We start from the raw sequence: 14,278 nt of genomic DNA, 5'->3' as shown, positions 1-14,278 counted from the left end.
AATTAAAATTTCTTCCAAAGGCAGAAATAAAAGGGCGCTTATAAAGCTAAGTATATATTTAACTCTTCCTAACATCTGCAAGTCTATTTTTAACTTGGAAAATGGCAAACTCAAAATGCCATCTTGAATTTTAATTCTAAATTGAGTCACAACCTTAACATAATTTAGCTGTTTCTTATCATAAATTACTATTTGTTACCTGATAAGAATAACCATATCCAATTTTGCTATTACTCATAATTTGAATAATAAAGCAAAAATAAATCTCCTCTTGCTCTCTTTCCTCACCAATATACTTGGGGTAGCTATGTAACTTTTGTTCCTTTTATTTCTTGCTTGTTAATACATATTATTAAACAGAAATTAAAGGTCATAAGCCATTTCAATTGTAAAATGTCAGACATGTAAAAGGTCATGTTAATCATCACTCATTCTATAATAATTTCTTCTCTTTGATTCGATTCATTACTAACAATCTTACTCCATAGGAACTACTGCCAAGACTGTAAGATATGAAAGAGTTCACTAGCTGCTTTCAACCCCCAATAAAGCTGTTCATTTACATTTTTGCATTCATTAATGGATTTAGCTAAAGCTCTAAGTGAGAAATTTCTTTTTTTATTAATTATTTTCATTAACATATAATGTATTATTTGCCCCAGGGGTACAGGTCTGTGAATCGTCAGGCTTACACATTTCTCAGCACTCACCATAGCACATACCCTCCCTGATGTCTATAACCCCACCACCTTCTCCCTACCCTCCTCCCCCCAGCAATCCTCAATTTCTTTTGTGAGATTAAGAGTCTCTTATGCTTTGTTTCCCTCCCGATTCCATCTTGCTTCATTTTTTTTCCTTCCCTACCCTCCAAACCCTCGGCCCTGCCTCTCAAATTCCTCATGTCAGGGAGATCATATGATAATTGTCTTTCTCGGATTGTAAGTCAGAGATTTCTAAATGACTTTTAATAGCAGAATGCTTTTTTCAAACAAAATCTTATATAAGAATCTACCATGAAAAACATTTCGTTAGTATATATTTTATAGTTCCAAATTTATACTTTTCCTTATTGTAAATTAATCAACAAAAACAACACACTGGTGTTCAACCCAATGTTAACACTTGGCAAACAGGTTCTTGGCTGCTCCTATTTCTTCATTACAGCTTTAAGATTTAAATCAGATAGTTGTGGACCTTCTGAACATCCCTCTTTTACATGGTCTAACAAATCTCTGTCCTAAATGAAGGTGATACCGCCCAGAAGACATCATACCTGTGACCTGTGCTTGCAATCACGATCTTATCTCCTGGCTTCCAAGTTACTCCTTCTTGTAAAATCAAAGTTCTTTCCCCTGCCTTTGCTGTCCGAGCCAGACGAGTCCAGATCACAGACACGGGCAGACCTGGAGCCAACACACACACTGAGTGTTTCTTAAAGATGCACAGTGAGACGAGCTTTATGCATTTTCAGTATTTGCCTGGATTGAATACATTTTGAGAAGGCTCATTTGACCTTAGTATTTTATAACTCTCTCAAAAAAGAAAAAGGAGTATTTAGAATGCTTGCTTTAAAAAAGTAACAGCTAGTTTTATGATAAGATATGTGAGTCTAGAGAACTAAAAAACAAAAAAACAAAAAAACAAAAAAACAAAAAACTGCCTGCAGTGATATACTCCACATAAAACAACCTTCTTAATAGGAACATAATATAAATATGGTGTGATACTATTGCTAAAATGGGCAGAGGCCTATTATCTTTGCCACTGTTGATAGAATTCACTTAAATTGGTAATCTAGAGACAAATGAAATGTGTAAATTTCTGAAAATTACATTAGGATGTTTATTTAGCACAAGGCAGGACAACAGTTATCATCATGATAGGGATGTTTATACATTCTAAATTTGTAAGAGTAACAGATTATTGTAATATAGAAGACTTTAATATAAAAAGGATTCACACCATGCTTCCTTTAAATAAGTAACCCTGATACCTCAAACATGACCATAATTGTTTTTATTTGCTGATACCTTTCCAGAATACAGTTATATAAAAGTACAGTTAGCATCTCCTGAACTAATTCCCCAAGTTCTTTTGGCTGCCTTACCATGCAGATCCAGGGTTCCCTCTCGCACAGCCAGAGTTTTGGCACCATATACTGGGAGCTCAGGAGATCGCAGGTGTCCGTGCAAAGTAATGACTGCTCTGTGTTGAAATGGGGATGCTTCTGTCCCAATCTGCAAGGGATTTCACAAGCAGCATTAAAAAAGTTAACAGTAGGAGGTTCCTCAAGATGTTAAAAATAGAGCTACCCTACGACCCAGCAATTGCACTACTGGGTATTTACCCCAAAGATACAGATGTAATAAAAAGAAGGGGCACATGCACCCAAATGTTCATAGCAGCAATGTCCACAATAGCCAAACTGTGGAAGGAGCTGAGATGTCCTTCAACAGATGAATGGATAAAGAAGATGTCGTCCCTATATAATGGAATATTATTCAGCCATCAGAAAGGATAAATATCCACCATTTGCTTTGACATGGATGGAACTAGAGGGGATTATGCTAAGAGAAGTAATCAAGCAGAGGAAGACAATTATCATATGGTTTCACTCATATGCGGATCATAAGCTACAGCACGGAGGACCATAAAGGAAGGGAGGGAAATCTGAAGGGGAAGAAATCAGAGAGGGAGATGAACCATGAGAGACTATGGACCCTGGGAAACAAACCAAGAGTTTCAGTAGGGAGGGGGTAACAAGGTGATGGGTATTAAGGAGGGCATGTGTTGTGATGAACACGGGGTATTACATGCAATTACATGTAAAGAATATTACATCAAAAACTAATGACGTACTATACAGTGGCTAACTGAACATAATAGAAAAAATTTTTTTGAAAGTTAAAACTCAATATCCACAATTCTAACCACTCTAAAATCCTTCTTTCTTTTGAGAAACTTATTGTTCAGTTATCACTACATTCCTTATGAAAGACAGAGCTTAAATTTCTAGACAGCCACATACACTATGTCAGATCTTTGTGAAGAATACTGATTGACTTCAGCCACATCTCAGAACTATTGTTTTTCTGGTTCTATTTAAAATTCTGTTCTATGACAATACACTATTATCTTTCCATTAAAAGCACAAGAATACTCTGGGAAACTTTTCCCCAGAATAAGGATTTTAGACTAATAACAGAGACCTGCATAAAGATAAATTTATGAGAGTTTGTTATAGTATTCATTTTAAACAAGGCATTTTACAAAGAAATGGAGAGAGGTTATTGATGATGATATATAAGGTTCTCTCGTATACCTGAAGAAGGCCTCCATCTGTGATTAGAATATTTTCTGCTTGCAATTCAATGTCAGCTTCATCAAATATTAGAGTCCCACCTATGAACCATATAATTTTGAAATATAACACAAGGAAAATTATCATTAAATAGTATTTATTAAATTATACATAAAAATTTAAATTATTATTCTTATCTTCTTATATTCTTACATTATGCATGCTACTTAACTTCAGCTCTTTGGCAACATAAAGTATAAAAACTTTACATAAGACTCAGGAGTTAACAGATAATTTTCCCTTGATCATTGCTATTTTCAGTGTTTTTAAAGAGTTCAGCTACACGAATTAAAGTTCTATAAACACAGGGCCTCAAAATATAAATTAAGAAAAAAAACAGTTAAAATGATAAAATGCACTTTTTATATAAATCACTGTAATGCTGACATTACTTCTGCACTTTTATCCACTAATCTACACTAGCAACACCCATAGCCTGATCGGCATTATTAAAGAATGTGCTAAGATATATTCTTATGAGACTGATGTAAGTTTGTGCACAGGAGAACTTTACTTGCCCAAACGTCCTGTAGTTAATAACTTCAAATGACTGAAACATTGTTATCTCAGAAGTTAAAACAAAAACAAAACATAAAGGTCTTTGAGCAGCTAAAACCATTACAGCAAACTTTACACATGAAAGACCAAAGTGTTTCATGCTTGCCAATCATTATTGCTTTTACATGCAATTATACCAGTTCTGCTTATTTAGTCTTTTTAGCAATAACAGAACACCAAGAAGCAGAGAGAACACCAGCTAATGAAAGCATGTTCAAAGGTAAAGGTGAGAACCACAACTGGCATCCAATGGGAGTCAGAGGGTCATTTAGTATAAAATTTAACAAATCTCCATAATTTTATAAGCCCTGGGGCCCACTATACCAGTCTTTTTCTAAGTGGGAAATACTGTTCAGTTATAACCCACCACATGTAAAGAGGCACACACACACAGGCACGCATTATTATTTTTTTTGACACACATTATTTTTAAAGCAAACGTTTCATAAAACATTTAATTTTAAAAGATGCTTACCCATAAAAATGCAAGACACACTGACATTTTTCTTTTCTATTTCCTTAAAAGATTCTGCTTACAACACACTAAATAACTGCATACTTCAAACAGATTCTAATGCTCAGTCTAAAGAACACAATACTACACATTGCATTGAAAGCCTCATACCAGTATGGATTTTCCTAATCACGAGTTTTAGTTAAATTTACTTCACAAAAATATGCCATAGTCAGAATCTAACAAGCAGACTTTCAGAAACTTACCCTGAATAAGCAACATTTTCAGAATAGGTGTATTTTGATCCAGCAAAACTGTCTGTCCTTTTGTAATAACAACTAGAGACCCTTCCTCTGGGGGAGACTTTCCTCCCCAGGAGAAGTTGGAGGACCAAGCATCAACATACAGGAAGTCAGAATCATCCTGTAATAAAACATGAGACACTTTTAAATTCAGAGTTTTTATCAGAATTCTTCATTCAAGGATACCTGGGTGGCTCAGTCAGTTAAGTGTCTGCCTGTGCTCAGGTCATGATCCCATGGTCCTGGGATCAAGTCCCACACCAGGCTCCTTGCTCAGTAGGGAGCCTGCTTCTCCCTCTACCTGCCGCTTCCCCCTCCTTGTGCTCACTCTCACTCTGACAAATAAAGTCTTTTTTTTTTTTTAAAGAAGAATTCTTTTCTTTTTTTAAGATTTTATTTGCTTATTGGACAGAGTGAGAGAGATCACAAGTAGGCAGAGGCAGGCAGAGAGAGAGGGGGAAGCAGGCTCCCTGCTGGGCAGAGAGCCCGATGCAGGGCTCGATCCTAGGACCCTGAGACAACGACCTGAGCTGAAGGCAAAGGCTTAACACACTGAGCCACCCAGGTGCCGCCCAAAAAGAATTTTTCATTCAATTTCTCAAAAATGAAGAAATCTAAACCAGTAAACATTTTCACTAGAGATAAAGTAAAATCTACTTTAAATGTTAGAGCTGCCTACTGGTTTATTTCACAATAGCATAAAGTGAAAAATCAATTACCAGTTGTCCCACAATCTAAAATAATTCAAGATCTAAAATCATAAAATGTTAGCAATAAGCCACAAAAATATGTAACTTCAAATTTAGTATAGTTAGGGGTACCTGGGTGGCTCAGCGGATTAAGACTCTGTCTTCGGCTCAGGTCATGATCTCAGGGTCCTTAGATCAAGCCCCCCCATCGGCTCTCTACTCAGCAGGGAGCCTGCTTCCCCCTCTCTCTCTACCTGCCTCTCTGCCTATTTGTGATCTGTCAAATAAATAAATAAAATCTTTAAAGAAAATAAATTTGGTATAGTTACATCTCAGTTATTTTTTTAGAGACAGTAACAAAGTAAAAAGTCCATTACCAATTACTTTATCTCCCATAAAGATGTTCTATTTTTCCTGCCCCCTACCCCACTTTTCTATTGCTATGGTTACTATACCCAACAGCACTTTACCAGTCTGGCCATGCCAATGCCTCTGATGTTCACACGCACTGGAGCCCACCCTGAAGAGGTGTGGGCACTTGTCATACAGAGGATATATGTCTTGTTGGAATACTCAACATCACATTTCGCTTCAGCTATGGTGATGAGAACATCTTGCATGTTTTCACTGTAAAGAAGAAAGGGGGGAAACAAAAAGATGATGTTGTTTCTCAAATTTCTAGGTCACATTGTCAAACACTATTACTGATACGCCTTATTGCAAAAATAAAGACCTTGCTCTATGATTCGTCAAAGTGCAGACTGAAACTTTTTTCAACAGTAAGACTTCAAAGGATTTGTTGAGAAAAAAGTAAACAAAGAGATTAAGAAGCCAAGAAATAAAACTGTACAAATTAGCAGGCATTCCAGCATTGGAGGAGAATTGGCTAGGTTCAATTTATTGAGAGATTCTTTGTTAGTCTCTAAACAGCTACTTTTGTAAGAGACTTTCAGGGATCCTTCTGTTTATGTGATATCCTCACCACATTCAAAGACTTTGGAATTTAAAATCCATGTAAAAATGTAAGCCCAGGGTCCTGAGAAGTTATGTACTTGAGGAATTAAAATTGCCTCCTATGATTTAAATGATGTGGGGTTTTGAAGTCAGTCTTATCCATTTGAAGAATGATGACAGCGCAGTACATAAATTTGAGCCAAATAATGAAAATGTTTGGGAAAAAGGAATCTGGCCATTTATAGTGAAATAGATGTCATGTATGAAGACATGTTCCTTTGACCCAATGAAGCAGACCATGGTTGGTGATGAGATGGTAAGGGAAGCATAACAAGATGTGATTTATTCTTGAGATCTGTCCAGGACTTAGGGCAAGTTATTTAACCTCTCTAATTTCAGTCTCCTAACCCTAAAAGGGGCTAAAAATATCTAAGCAGGTAAGGCAGGACGTTTCCATGGGGTAAGAAGGTGCCTGACACAGAGTAAGTCCTTGATAAATGTCAGCTGTTGGGACTATGATGTGCCTCAAGCATGACTTTTGAGAGGTGGGTACCCGTTACGCGACCAAATTTAAGCACTGTTCCTGCACATGAGAAAGCAGGACCGTGCGTGAGTTCGCACATACGGCGCACTGATGTATGTGTGTGGAGGACAGTACCTGAAGCCTGATCCTGTGATTGTGAGTCTGGTGCCCCCTGCTGTACTGCCTCTCCTGGGACAGATTTCAGTGACCAGTGGAGTCAGTAACACAGTGTATGTAAAAGGAGTCATGGACTGGAACAAATCCTTCCCATTGACCACACTCACTTCACAGGCTTGCTCGGGTCCTCTGCCTAGGAGAAGAGAATCAAACTGAGGACAGTTCTGCCATCAGGCTTTTATTCATCCCCAAAACTCCCAAACATTTTCTATAATATCTTCCTTTTCCTGAAATCACTCCCAATATACACAGGCTGGGTGTCAAGTAATAAGGATCTCTAGCAATAACCAAAATCATCACAAAGTTCATGTACATTATCAAAGAGGAGAAAACCCCTTAGATCCTCCCTTGAACCTCTTATTGCAGACAATTCTGCAAACTTTCCTGCGTGGGGTTCTAGCCCGAGAAGATGCAACATGGCAAATCAGAGCAGGAAGGGAGGAAGAACTGCTGAGGCATGCACACGACTGTAACGAGGAGTGACAGCTAGAAGCAAGTATGAGACAGAAAAAGCACAGACACCCGGTACGAAAGTGTACAAAGAAGCAGCAGAGCTGGTGTCCCGACAACCCAAAAACCTCGACGAATCTTGGTAGCACTGCTGTATTTCTTTAAAAGTCAACATATAAAGTGACACTCAAATGATAAATAAGTTCATTCACGAAATGTTGCATTTCCTTCCATATTCTTTGTTTAAGAAGTCAGAAAAGAGGGGCCCCGGGTGGTTTAGTCATTAAGTGTCTGCCTTCAGCTCAGGTCATGGTTCCAGGGTCCTGGAATCAAGCCTGGCATTGGGCTTCCTGCTCAGTGAGCCTGCTTCTCCCTCTCCCTCTGCCTGCTGCTTCCCCTGCTTGTGCTCTTTCTTTGTCAAATAAGCGGTGCACTTGGATGGCTCAGTCAGTTAAGTGACTGCCTTCAGCTCATGTCATGATTGCAGGGTCTTGGGATCAAGCCCTGTGTCAGGCTCCCCGCTCAGTGGGGAGTCTGCTTCTCCCTCTCCTTCCTCTTCAGATCCCCAGCCCCCACTCATGCTCTCTCTCTTTCAAATGAATAAATGGAATCTTTTTTTTTAAAAAAGTCAGAAAAGAAGTAAAAATGTTTAGAAAAGCTTCAGTACATTTTCTTTAAAAATGCATATAAACCATATCTTTTGTTCACCTAGGGCATTCCTTTAGGTTCTTAAATTTCATTGGACAGTTAAAATTTGTTGTACACGTAAAATGCCAGCTATTTAAACTTCACAAAAACCCAAGAATTAAACGGAAACAGAGGAGTTAGTTTAATGGCTTAGCTGAGATGACGTAATAAGTAGCAAAATAAGATTCCAGGGCCACTGAGAGCCTGGGCTCTTTGTCCACTAAATAATAAGAGTAATAGTAATAACAGCAGCAAATCACACATCATGTTTCAGATATCGTTCCATCCACTTTACATACATTAACTTATTAAATGTCACAATAATCCTATAAAGTAGGCAAAAGTGATCTCACTTTACAGATGAGGGTTAGGACACTGAGGAACAGAGAGGTTGAGTAACCTATCCAAAAACACAGCCTGGATCTGAATCTTGGCCATGCATTAATTAGCAAGGCTTACCCTCATAACCATGACACCATACTATCTTTAATGGGAATTAAGAGTTCAGCAGGAATTAAAAATGTGTTCTCCATTTGGTATACTCTGTTTGTGTGATAAACTGAAAAATTCCAATTTATTATAAACAGTTTGACCCAGCCCAAATGTTATGAATCTTGAAAGACATAAAACCCTAAGAAACAAAGTTCTGAAGACATTGTTTAGAACCAAGATAGCCATAAAGGTGATTCAATTGCCCCTCAAAACACAAACACTTGGAAGAAAAAATTCAGACTCTGATTAAACATTAATCATTTCTCAAAGACTGCCATTCTTTTTTCTGACTACTCACCATCATTATGTGGAATTTTACATAATAGTGCTGTGCGATCAGATTTAAGCCTGTCAACTGCACATTCGGAGCCACACACTAATATAGTTGAGGTTTGTGGATTAAACCCAGTACCGGTCACAGTCATGGTCTGACCACCACCAAAGCTCCCTAGTGAAGATATACAAGAGGGAAAAACATAGCTAATGAAAAGAAAATCTCCTCTGCATATTTGTTTTAAAACCTGAAATGGAAGTAAGTTACCCTAAATGAAACAATTTTTAGAACTGAAGTCATATAGCATATTACACTGTACTATATTAATGCAATAGAATGTCTTCTGAATGTAGTATTCTAAAACATTTGCTGAATAGATGTTACATCCCATCATTTATTTAAACTAATTCTAGGAGCTAAAACTTTATTTAAGAGAGATGTTAAAAGGAATTTCAGAGTAGTCAAAACATAAACATAAAATTACTATTTAATTAGGGGTACATTGGTTATCCTTTCTTAAGGTTTTTACCACTAAAATAATTTTCAAATAGAAAAAATGCCTATCTTTATTTGTTACTATAGGCCAGTGATGTCTAAACATGAGTTTATAAAAAAATTTCACATATAATCTGGACATTTTAAGTAAGATTAAATTTGAAGTTAATCATGTAACACTAAGAGAAATATAGGTCATTAGTAAATATTTCAACAAGGTTCATTGATACACATGCATGCTTATTTGATACATAAATAAAAATATTTTAAATATTTATATTTTTAATATTATAGTTATAGGAGCTACAAATTTTAACAGTGTTTGAAGAATTTTTTTTTCTAAATAAGGTTAAGTGTTTACTGAAATAATACAGAATATTTACATTATTTGTACCTACCTTGGCTTGGGTGAATACTTTGAATAGTAAGTGGGTACTCAAAGACAACCGTGGACACAGCAAAGCCTTTTGTCTTATGATGCATTGTAACAGGGAAAGTGCCCCCGGCATGATCTTCAGTGTCGCACTGCAATACACTGTCATTGACCATGGTTACATTACACGGAAGCGTGTCTATCATCACCAAAATGTCCGAGAGATTGGTACCAAAATTAGATCCAGTTATTTGAATTTTGGTTCCTGGTGGACCTTTAAAAAAAAAAGCAAACAATATATCTAAATTCTAGTACTTATACATGCATTTATAGATACACCTAATTACTCTCATAAACAAAATAATATCCAGTATTGCAAAGCTAATATAAGTTTAGCAAAACACAGTTTAGCTATACCACGTTATAATCTATAGCATATTTACAGTAAGTTATCTCAACATTCATTATTTCCCAGCCCTTCTGACCATTGCACTGCATTGTTATTCTACTCTTATTGTTAATGTTAGTTCAGGCTAGTGGGGAAGAGGAAAAATGGGAAGAGAGACGAATTGGAATCCAGAAGTATGACTGTCTCAGCAGGAGTGATGAGTAGGAGCATATTTTAGCGATGGGGCTTACTATTTTTTATTTTTGGTACTTCCCTGCTATTGGCAACTGTTTTGAGGATAGATTAGTTTTCTTAGATATTTTTAATATATATACTTGATAAATTATGATAGGTAAGTACTTAGATGTAAGATACTATATACAGAAACAAGGAATTAAAGAATTATAAATGAATGTTGATGTTGATGCATTGAATAAATGTACATAGAACAAAGTACTTTAGTTCTTCTGTTACCTTCTTTCCCCCTTTTGACAAAAATGTACTGAGAGCACTAAATACAAAGAAATTTTTTCATAGGTCATCCAAATGAATACCTATAAATGTAAATAAGTGAATAGGTTCAAATCAACACATACCCATACACATACAGGGTCACCAAATAGGTTGATTTTAATTCAAGTGCTAATAGTAAAAGGATCCATATCACTGACCATTGTAAAGAACACTAATGTTTAAATTGTCATTTTTTAAAAATTTTATTTATTTATTTGACAGAGAGAGAGAGATCACAAGTAGGCAGAGAGGCAGGCAGAGAGAGAGGAGGAAGCAGGCTCCCTGCTGAACAGAGAGCCCGATGTGGGGCTCAATCCCAGGACCCTGAGATCATGACCTGAGCCAAAGGCAGAGGCTTAACCCACTGAGCCATCCAGGCACCCCTAATTTGTCATTTTAAAGACCACAGATATTTACGAGATTTTCATTTTAAGAATAGTTTTAAGATATGAGCCAAAATATGTGTCCTTAAATTTTTTAAAATTTATTAACATATAATGTATTATTTGCCCCAGAGGTACAGGTCTGTGAATCATCAGGCTTACACATTCCATAGCATTCACTGTAGCACATACCCTCCCCAGTGTCCATAACCCAGCCACCCTATCCCTACCCCCTTACCCCCCAGCAAGCCTCAGTTTGTTTCCTGAGATTAAGAGTCTCTTATGGCTTGTCTCTCTCCCGATCCTACCTTGTTTCATTTTTTTCCCTCCCTATTCCTCATGACCCACGACCCTGCCTCTCAAATTCCTCATATCAAAGAGATCATATGATAATTGTCTTTCTCTGATTGACTTATTTGCTTAGCATAATATCCTCTAGTTCCATCCATGTCATTGCAAAATGGCAAAATTTTGCTTCTTTTGATGGCTGCATAGTATTCCAGTGTGTGTGTGTGTGTGTGTGTGTGTGTGTGTGTGTGTGTGTTTGTATACATATATATACCATAACTTCTTTATCCATTCATCTGTTGATGGACATTTGGTTCTTTCCATAGTTTGGCTATTGTTAGTCCTTACATTTTTAATTTTGTCTGGCATTTTCACCTTTCAAATGGAAGTGCGGTTCTAAGTGTGATCTATTACCATGTTTCCTTAGTAAATAAAACAGCTCAGTTCTCACTTGTCTGTAAGCCTTGTATCTTCAAATATGTTGTTTGAAAGACACATTCAAAGAAAGAGATGGGGATAGAAATGGTTCATGGAAGGGGAGCCTGGGTGGCTCAGTGGGTTAAGCCTCTGCCTTTGGCTCAGGTCATGATCTCAGGGTCCTGGGATTGAGCCCCACATCGGGCTCTCTGCTCAGCAGGGAGCCTGCTTCCTCCTCTTTCTCTGCCTGCCTCTCTGCCTAATTGTGATCTCTGTCAAATAAATAAATAAATAAAATCTTAAAAAAGAAAAAGAAATGGTTCATGGAAATAAAAACATATGCCAATATCTAGTTTGTCCTTTGCAAAGATTACAAATATATGGGGTGTAACTATGTCTTTGCTATTATTCATGATTATCAGAAGTAGCATAGAATAATGACACAAGAAGACATCTTAATCTGTTCTCAGCTTAGAAAAACAAGTTATGTTAAATCATTAAGTAAATCTTATTTCATAATACTTTTTTTCTATCTGGATGGGCCAATTACCTCCTTTAAAAGAACTCTCTTAAATTAATAAGTTAGCATCCAATTGTAGTTTTATGGAAATGAGATATACAGAAAAATTCTCAACGTTGAATAACCTACATCTGAATTTTAACAGTTGTTTTCTATGCCATATCAACATTAATGACATAAATTAATGACATGTATTTTTCTTAGCTGTCTTTTGCCTGTTTCATTATGTGAAAGAAATTTTAATCCAGCTCCCTTTCTCCCCTGCCCCAGCCCTGATTGCCAGTTTCCTACAAAGCATCAAAACCAAATAAAGTTTTAAGTCACTGAAAAAAAAATTAATTATCAATTGTAATTCATAGATATCCATCTATCTCTTCCTCATTTTGAAATTTAGATCAAAGGGCGCCTGGGTGGCCTCTGCCTTCGGCTCAGGTCCTGGAATTCCAGGGTCCTGAGATTGAGCCCCATATTGGGCTCTCTGCTCTGCAGGGAGACTGCTTCCTCCTCTCTCTGCCTGCCTTTCTGCCTACTTGTGATCTTTGTCTGTCAAATAAATAAATAAAATATTAAAAAAAAAGAAATTTAGATCAAGTTAATGGGGATTTTGTTTCAAAATAGAAGTTGGAATTTGACTGAAAATTTTATGCCAAGAATGTGCAAAAAATAATCACAAAATGGAAACTACACAGAAAAATCCCATGTATTAACTGGGTTAAATGGATTGTCTGAAAACACATTTTAATAATCATTTATAAACATTATTCTAATTCTATACAACATATGGAAAATATTGGAGTACCTGTATTTGGGACAAGTTCTCTGAGAAGTGGAGTATTTTCTAAGGCATACGTAAATGACAGAGGTGGATAAGCAACTGCATTAACAAAGATCTTCACACTGGCCCTTCCAGCCATCCCTGCTGGGGTATAGCAGTGGACTTCACTGGAGTTGACAGAAATAATTTCACAAGGTTCATCCCCAACAGTGACTGTGGTGTTGCCTGGGTAGAAGCCATTTCCTGTGATCACCAACGTAGTTCCACCAGCAATGCTTCCAGAAGCTGGTGTGACAGACGCTACTGCGGGGCTGCTAACAGTAAGGTTTCCCAGAGCCAAGCCTTTACTTCCCACCACAACACTAAGAGAATGAAGACCAGCTGGGAGAGGACTCACAAGAACAGTGATATTTTTTTCATTAACATCTATTGCTCTGAACTGTTGGTCTCCAATGAAAACAGCAATGTCCTCCAAGATGGTGCCAAAACCTTCTCCTTCAATAAGAACCTTGACAGGTCCTTCGATAGAGTTTGGGAAGATTCTTGTTACTACAGCAGTGATGCTTTCTAAGTAGGAATAGCTGCAGTTCCCCTGACACTGAGCAGGCACTCCATGTACCAGAAGATCCACTTTCACAAGCTGTTGGGGAGCAGGAGACGTTTCACACTCAATGGCTGTGTAATTCACTGAGAGAACTTTACACGGAAAATGACCCATGAAGACTTCTATACCCGCAGAAGAAGCTGCAAACCCAGAGCCTTTTATGGTCACTCTTGTCAGTCCTGCAGTTGATCCTGCATATGGCAACACCATGTCGATGTTTGGCAAAAGTACAAACCGCCTATCAAATTCATTGGGCAGTGTGTTGATAGCCATGCCCAGGTTGTAGACCATTAATGTGACAATTTCCCTGACGCCAACATCCATTGAGTTCTGAGGGTCAATACGACATATAATGGAATTGTCACTACTTTCTTCTACAATACACGGGTAGCTACCAATTGTAACCTAAAAGTAAAATGAATATGGAAACAAGTCAATACCATTACTCTAGTGTGAACTTAAATTTTATATTAACAACGAAATTTTAAAAATTTGATCTAGTGCAAACTTTTTTATTCATAAAAATAATTTTATTCATAAAATTATTTTTATAAAATAAAATAAAATAATTATTTATTATTATAAATAATTATTTATTATT

At 36.9% G+C, this 14,278-nt stretch overlaps 1 protein-coding gene across 1 annotated transcript in view; it reads right to left on the bottom strand.

The window, feature by feature from the left end:
• The window catches only part of PKHD1L1 (PKHD1 like 1), a 157,202-nt gene that overhangs the window by 72,763 nt on the left and 70,161 nt on the right, over positions 1 to 14,278 (bottom strand). Inside the window, exons 38-46 of the mRNA XM_059395052.1 lie at positions 13,098 to 14,082; positions 9,815 to 10,063; positions 8,946 to 9,095; positions 6,977 to 7,151; positions 5,835 to 5,991; positions 4,640 to 4,796; positions 3,323 to 3,402; positions 2,108 to 2,237; positions 1,274 to 1,403 (exon numbers count right to left, since the gene is read on the bottom strand). Coding sequence (XP_059251035.1) covers positions 1,274 to 1,403; positions 2,108 to 2,237; positions 3,323 to 3,402; positions 4,640 to 4,796; positions 5,835 to 5,991; positions 6,977 to 7,151; positions 8,946 to 9,095; positions 9,815 to 10,063; positions 13,098 to 14,082 — 2,213 coding nt within the window. The remainder of the gene's footprint in view (positions 1 to 1,273; positions 1,404 to 2,107; positions 2,238 to 3,322; positions 3,403 to 4,639; positions 4,797 to 5,834; positions 5,992 to 6,976; positions 7,152 to 8,945; positions 9,096 to 9,814; positions 10,064 to 13,097; positions 14,083 to 14,278) is intronic.

This window comes from Mustela nigripes, chromosome 3 (genome assembly GCF_022355385.1).
Source record: "Mustela nigripes isolate SB6536 chromosome 3, MUSNIG.SB6536, whole genome shotgun sequence".
Classification (NCBI taxonomy): domain Eukaryota; kingdom Metazoa; phylum Chordata; class Mammalia; order Carnivora; family Mustelidae; genus Mustela; species Mustela nigripes.
The sequence above is the reverse complement of the archived record's forward strand: the minus strand, read 5'-3'. Positions and strand labels throughout refer to the sequence as shown.